Source organism: Schistocerca cancellata, chromosome 4, assembly GCF_023864275.1.
Source record: "Schistocerca cancellata isolate TAMUIC-IGC-003103 chromosome 4, iqSchCanc2.1, whole genome shotgun sequence".
NCBI classification, from domain to species: domain Eukaryota; kingdom Metazoa; phylum Arthropoda; class Insecta; order Orthoptera; family Acrididae; genus Schistocerca; species Schistocerca cancellata.
The window spans coordinates 118,355,844-118,363,829 of record NC_064629.1 but is presented as its reverse complement, the minus strand read 5'-3'; the positions used below and the strand labels follow the sequence as shown (position 1 = coordinate 118,363,829).

General features: G+C 42.3%; 1 protein-coding gene across 1 annotated transcript; it reads right to left on the bottom strand.

The window, feature by feature from the left end:
• Positions 1 to 267: 267 nt before the first annotated feature.
• On the bottom strand, positions 268 to 6,644 carry LOC126184976 (larval cuticle protein A2B-like). Its single transcript, XM_049927676.1, has 2 exons — positions 6,588 to 6,644; positions 268 to 741 (listed from the first exon to the last, which is right to left on the bottom strand). Exons 1-2 carry the CDS (start codon positions 6,600 to 6,602, stop codon positions 391 to 393), a joined length of 366 nt encoding a protein of 121 aa, XP_049783633.1. The 5' UTR covers positions 6,603 to 6,644; the 3' UTR covers positions 268 to 390.
• Positions 6,645 to 7,986: the final 1,342 nt, after the last annotated feature.

The window sequence follows — 7,986 nt, the reverse complement described above, 5'->3', positions numbered from 1 at the left end:
TCCCAGAGTTTGTCGGTTTAAATACTTTTCACCCTGTATATTTATAATTACCTCTATGCCTATTGTCGTGCATATTTAATAAGGACTCCAAACGTTGGAACAGTACTCGAGGATTTGTCGCACTACCCTCAGGCGTGCGACGTCCTTTGCATACGAACTGGATTTTTCCAGAACTCTTCCAACAGATTCGAGTCTTTCATTCACTGTCAAAGCCACACGATTACTGTTTGTCATTAAAAAGGCAGAAAAACACAATAAGTGATGCCGTTTCAGGAAATGAAAAACATTTTATTTTTCGGTATAACTAGAAACGGAATACAAAAAGAGTAATACAAAGGTAAGAAAGTAGTGAGACGTGGAATCCGTGGAGCAGCGCGGGCCGGTAGAGACTCAGACGACGGCCTTGACGAGGGCCGCGGCGGCGACGGCGGGCAAGTCGCGCTGCACGACTGCGTTGAAGCCGTTGACGGGGTCGGCGTAGTAGTTGACGGTGCGACGCACGCCGTCGGGCTCGATGAGGCTGTAGCTGCCGCGCACGATGCCGCCCTCGCGCGCCTCCTCCTGCGCCTTGGCGTCGCCCGTCAGCGAGTCCTGCACCGTGTACGCGTACTGGTACTGCGGGTAGGCGTCCGCGTAGTCGGCCGCCACCACGGCCGCGGCTGCGGGCGCCGCCACCAGAGGCGCTGCCGGCACCACGCCCGCCTGCGACGCGCCCGCCACCAGCACCACGCACAACACTGCCTGCAACACCACACACTCTCGGCTCAGTCGCACGCAAACCACGTGCTACGTCTCGATTCGTAGCGAGGAATGAGGTTACGAAGCACACTGTTTACAAAACACTCGTGCGACCCATCGTAGAATACTGATCAGGTGTGTGGGACGCATACCGAACTGGATTAACAGAGGATAATGAGCGTATACAAAGAAGGCCAAATTTTTTTTTCCCCCGAATTTTGTGAAACATACATAACCCACTATCTGACACTTTTGAGTGGGTGTATTAGGACTAACTAACTCTGCTATTAGTACTACAGTTGTGGTTTATTAATGCAGGCACACTATCTATTTATTAAGCAACATTGTGCTATATATGAATTATAGGCCTCTTAGCCTCTCTGGAATACTCCCAGAGAGTTGCCCGTCCCCAGCCACGTGGAGGCGGGCCGCGACTACTAGAAGAAACCTCTCCATTTATTCTATTTTTTTATTCCCCCCACCACCATACTGATCTAACAACAACTACTAGCTACTACAATTCAAAGACTTAAACAAACGTAGTATTTACATATTTACAATTGCGCATTAGATCTGAAGCGCATTTACCCTCTCCCAAGGTAGGCTCGCTGGGCCTCCCTTGAGATTTTATTCACCAATTTTGCGAAATTGCTAAACAATTCGCCATTTGTCAATATATCATTTATATTCCTTGCCTGTAGAAGCTGTCTCACAACTGAGACAGCCTGTTCGTATATTGGACACTCAAACACTGTGTGTTCTGGCGATCCTTCGTGGGCACCACAGTCACACTCCGGTGTTGGCCTTTTCCCTATTTTATGCAGGTACGTGGTATAGGGACCGTGGCCTGTGAGGAAGTGAACTAGGTCCTGTGAGGGCTTCATTATCTTGTTCTTTAGTCTTTCCCTTACTGTGGGTAGAAACCCGTGGACTCTACGGCCTGTACTGGACCCATCACACTCGTCCTGCCAAATGTCAAGCATTTTTTCCCGGATGGATTTAACGCTTACCAGAGGACTGCCCATTATATTTTGCACCATGTCGATGTTCTGTTTGCGCAGCCAGTAGAAGACTGCGTGCTGCCTTATTATCGGATCTAGTGGACATAGACCCATAATTACCAACAGTGCATCTGTTGAACTTGTGTTGAATGCTCCAATGCATCTCAACAGAACGTTCCTCTGTATTCGCCTGACAGCAGCGGCAGGCCGCACCAGAGCTAACCTGTGGGCCCACACACTGGATGCGTGCCCTACTATTGGTGCCAATATACTGTTGTGATAGATATTTATTGCTTTTGACGGCAAATGAAATCTTCTTTGTCCAATTGATATTATCTTATTGAACGGAGCTAAGGACTTTGTCGTTATTTGCTCAATATGCGGAATGAAACTCCAATTCTCATCTAGATATACCCCTAGGTAACGGGCATATCTCTGTCGCGACACTGCCTGGCCATTAATTCTGACTGTTGGGTCCCTATTTAACTTGCCTTTTAAGAGCATGTATAGCGATTTTTGTAGTGCAATAGACATTTTAGTCTTCTCAGACCAGTTTGTTAACAGTCCAATAGCCAGTCGTGATCGATCTTCGATCACATTGCGAGTGTCATCTTCCACTGCCTGCAACACGACACACTCCACAAAGAAGGACAGCACGATTGTCACAGGCTTGATTGACTCAATGCAGAGCATCATTGAAATGCTGAAAAACCTGAACTAGCATACGCCAACTACCCCGCCAAAGCCTACTTACGAAGTTTCACGAGCCAGTATTATGTAAACGTTGTAGAGGTATTCTTCACCCGCAGTGTATCGCTCCCGTAGGGACTGCCAAGACCAGACTAGGCTAATTACATCGTACATAGAGGCATTTAAAAAAAAATCTTTCTTTCCACGCATCATCTATGAATGAAACTGGGAGAGCCGCGGTGGCCTAGCGGTTCTAGGCGCTTCAGTCCGGAACCGCGCGACTGCTGCGGTCGCGGGTTCGAATCCTGCCTCGGGCATGGATGTGTGTGATGTCCTTAGTTTAGTTAGGTTTAAGTAGTTCTAAGTTTTAGGGGACTGATGACCTCAGATGTTAAGTCCCATAGTGCTCAGAGCCATTTGAACCAATGCAACTGGAAGAAACCCTAATAGTGGTACAATGGCAAGTACCATTTGTGCACTTCAAAATGCTTTACACGGTATAAATGTAATAATGTAAAAGTATGGGACATATATGCTGCGAAATTAGAACATTTACCAGCATGATTCGTAGAATCTGCCGCGCGGGATTAGCCGAGCGGTCTCAGGCGCTGCAGTGATGGACTGTGCGACTGGTCCCGGCGGAGGTTCGAGTCCTCCCTCAGGCATGGGTGTGCGTGTTTGTCCTTAGGGTAATTTAGGTTAAGTATTGTGTAAGCTTAGGGTCTGATGACCTTAGCAGTTAAGCACCATAAGATATCACACACATTTGAACATTTGAACATCATAGAATGTATTCGATCTTCGTCTGCCCTTCCTGTAAGATGCAGTGCCTTTCTTGGTGCAAGGTGACGCGAGGAATCGCGTGATCTGCTGTTTGGCATGAGTCCATGTGCCGAGCACGCCTAAAAATAGGGTACCTAGCATCTGACTAGGAAGTCTAAGTCAATTATTGTACAACTGAATAGTTCTGCCAGACACTTGTTTCATGTTACCTCGAAGGAATTAGCGAGGAATGCTTCGAGGAAGGCTCAGAGAAGTTTTAACTGGATAATCGTATGAGGATTTGACCCCCGATCCTCCCCTATGCGAGTGCTGTGTCGTAAGCATTGTGTGTCTGGTGAAATTACTGAAACGTGTTTTATGCTGTCAAATGTAGCATTATTCACATAGGCATTAAGAGTGCTAAAACGTACAAAAAATTGTTAAGATTGAATGTACAGCAGCCATCAACCTCGAGGTTGGCTAAATATTGCATTACTTCACATGCCATTACCCACACTGAAGCGAAACACTAAAACGTTTTAATACGTTTTTGTGGATATAGAAGGTAAGGTAACTCCGCTGTTTAAACAAGTTTCTAGGCACAAAATAAGATTTAGTGACTTCACGTTCACGGTCGCTGCGGAAGCTGACAGTTCGAGTCATGCACAGCGCTTTCATGCAAGATTCTGGTGGAATTTGTAGGGTTGGAGGTTTCAGTTACACATCTCTTCAACCTCTAGGGAAACTGAGTAAGAGAAATACTTCAACTGGAGAAGAGTAGGTGAATTAAGCAGTGATGGCTTGTCGAAGCAACCACACGGTATTTGCTGCCCCTGTGACACGAGTTCAGTGCCTCAAACAACGCAGGAAGTCGCTCTCTGATTCTTCAAATTTATATGCCATTATATTATTCACCTGACTTGTCAGCGTTGTGCCAAATAGTAGCAGTGCTGTTGCTGACTACAATCAATGTTTGTACAGCGTTGTGTAATGTTCGGCTTGTTTTCACGGATAAAAGGGAGTGAGAGAGGAAAGGAAGTGCTGTTAGTTGCTTTACTTCTCTCAAAGAACATAACCTAGATTACCTGATACAACCGGAGACATGAATGCGATCAGCTGTGCACTGCGCCTAAATTCAGAACGACACTGAGAAGGTATTTCTGACTTAATCCAGAAATTGGTTCACATTCTACACATCGGGAACTATAAACTATATTATCGCTCCTTATCTACAAATTTCTGCTAATTAATTGTTTTACCACCACTTAAATTCTAATTAGTATCGCCTCCATCGAGCGCTATATTGTCTTCGGGCACTGGATACAATATAGTGAAATTATACAGAACAATTTCGGTCTACGATACATAAAACGTTTTTTGTCTTTTTGTGTGTTCTGTGTGACATAATTTGTGGACTTAGTCAAAACTTTCAGCCTTCAGTGGACACCAGAAAGTAGTCGGAAAACTATGCCTCGTCTGAGTTATTCGTAGAGAAGCAGCGTACTGACAGCCACAATTCACCCATCATTTGGCATATAGGAAGTCGTGTAGGAAATAGCTACCGCTTTCGCTAATAATCGTTGTGGGAAACAATAAAATTGTACATTGGTACAGATCAGTCTTGGGGTTTTGTCTGGTCAGTTTACGAATCGTAACAAATTGAGAAAGGTGTCAGATTTATATCGGCTTCTAGAAGGTTTGTCCTACAGATGAATGTCAAAGATATACACCTTATGGATAATGTACAGGTTTTTCCCCGACTGACAGTCTGATTCATTGCACAAGAAAGATGGTTAAGCACATTGGTAACAAAAAAATTTTCAAACAAAGATGTCTGTCTTCTATCTTTAGGCGAAAAGTATGAACAGAGAATGGATTCCTTACTGCATATGGAAAACTGATTTACGTCTAAAAATGTGTTTACTGAATCTCGACGCGAAGATGTATGAGTAAATTGGTGACTATCTCTTCAGAACTGATATTTTTGTGTTTTCTAAAGAATACTTCCATCATTCAGATTAAGAGATACAAATGATAACTGTGGTTGTGTTATCTGCCTAACTATGTGAAACCGCCCCCTCTTCCATCTCCTTTTACGTCTTTTATGTTTATATAACATTCATATTTAATTTTCTCCCTTTTGCAATCACGATTGCTCTATCAAAGACGATTTTTACTTTGAGAGTTTTGCAAAACACTTTATACGTGCAATATCATTTTGAACGTAGTTCATTATCTTTGTCGATGGTAAGTATTGTCTGACGATGGCCTTTTATGCCGGAAACCAGCTCAGAAGATAAATGATCAGCGTAGAGCATCCACAGTTCGTATTTTCAGGCAGGGACAGTAGATTCGATTAACGTGACGAAGAGGACTAGCTCATTTGTCGAAATATTGAGCAGAGAAATTAAATTGCCAGACCTGCTTAACACTCAGAAATATATTTACATGGTTTTGTTTGTGATAGACTGATGGTTGGTAATTACTGTTGTGTCGACTTGAAGTAGAAGCTCAAGCGAAGGATACCGCCAGATAATTATCAGGGGATAAATTTTGACGCGTTGACTTTATGTACCCAGACATGCTTTTTGTAAATACCTCTTCCTTGTACCGCTCACGCCTGACTGATTCGACTGGTATTCATAAAATGTCAGCGATATTCACCACTGTCATCGTCGATGAAAGTGAAAAACGAATTTTAAAATACCTTTCTCCGAAGCCCAAACATATAAACAACAGGAAGAGACTGATGGATACAAGCAGAATTTGTCTAGTTTTTAATTATCTTAAGATTATAACAGGGGCATTAATCTGCTTTTAAGTGCATGTTCCTCGCAGAAGGTTTACGATCGATTGCTACTCGTTAAAAATTCAACAGTACAATGCTGAGAATACTCTCATATACAGAAGAAACATCAGTATACATACCACCTGAAAGGAGATCGTTTTAATATACACAATAAAAAGTAATAAATAACATAGTAAAATTACTGCCAGATTTGTCATGCAGTATTACGCTAAAAGTTCAGATAAGAAACTACGCTAAGGCACAAAGCTGTCTTGTAGTTGCAATTTTAGAAACACAATCCCTGATATTATAAATAAAATAATTTACTTTTCTACGCACTATCATTTCAATTCTGTTATTAATTAACATATGTGATGAGCGCAATATGAGCCGAATAGGACGAATGCAATGTCGCTAAGTAGCTTCCTTTTAATATTCCGTTGAATACGATTATCCTCGAGGACTTGAATCATGTAATTGAGTCCAGTACTTCAAAATTTTGCTACGGACTCCACTAAATGACCGAAATCACGAGTTCTTAAAAACAGGAAAAAATTACTCCTTACGAACTAAAAACAGAAATGTACGCACTCGCATACAACACTTACTCGCAGGAGTTCCATTGTAGTGAGTGGTCGGTGTAAAGCGACTGAGGCTGAAGAAGGCTCGAGGAGTCTGATGAAAGTGTGGCCGGTGGGTCGGCTTTTATAGCGCAGTCCCCACCACGGCCGGGGGACATCTTCAACAGCAACACGTACGCCTCACAACGCAACTCGCCGTTACTGCAACCTGCCCAAACACGCCATCGGGATCCTCCAAATACGAATCGGAGACAGTGAACGCTTCTTCAATCAGAGTTCACAGTCTCGGCATTAGTTGTGTGGCAGAAAACATCCCGTTCCTCGGAAGTGGCTTCGGTTTCAGTATCATCAATTTGTAATAGATACGATTCGCTAACTGTGGAACAGAGATCCTTAAAACAAAAACTACCATCTGTGTGTTGTCAGTAACTTTTAAACACTTTAACATTTATTTAATGCGGAAGATAGTTCGTATAGGTTAAATATGTCTATTTTTTTAGATTGCAAACGGAAATGCATATACGAGAAGTAAGCAGTAGAGTCACTTATTTATACAAATTTTGTTTTTATGTAGCGTGCGGAAATTGTAACATGCTGCTACTTGTTTTTGGTTTTCTTAAAATCGCAATAATTAAATTGCATTAAAAATAGAAACAAGTACCGTTCCAGAAATGTGGTCGATTTTTTTAGCATTTTCAATGTAATAGGAACAGACATTTCTTATTCGTTAAAAGAGGTACAACGTACGATGAAACCACTAAACCACGATGAAACATCTCCATGTCAGAGACCAAATACATTGAAAGTATTTGACACTTAATTCATAATCTGTCATTTTTTTCCAAAGAGAAATTTACTGCGGATCCGTAACTGATAAAATGTATAGATATTACCTCCTCCACCACAGCTTCCTGTATGTGTTTATTTTGTTACTACTAATTTGTGTATTGCTTTAATTGGCACGAGCGGCTAATAAAGGGGCTCCATTATTGAAACTAGAAGCGATCAGTTAAATAAAGAAATAGCGTAGCTGTGGAATAGTGTTTTCAAAAAAGTTTCACACTTATTCGACGGTACAGTATACTTCCATAGTTATTATCTAGGTACTTCTCACGTTATTCTTCACATGATGATTGAGGCTGATGTATCCATATTCATTTTTGTCGACAAAACAGGACTGCATGATGCTACAATTTGCACTCGCTTAATAACATTAGAAAGGACATAAAATATTCTTTAATGCAAGACTCCAATAACGGGCCTGTAGTGAATTTCGAAGATAAGATAGGAGAAATTAGTGCTCATACGGAGGCATACAGTCAGTTATTTTCCCACTGCTGTATACGCGAGTGGAATGGGAAAGGAAGCGGCTATTAGCAGTACGGGGTACCATCACACCGCACCGCATGATGACTTGCGGAGTGTG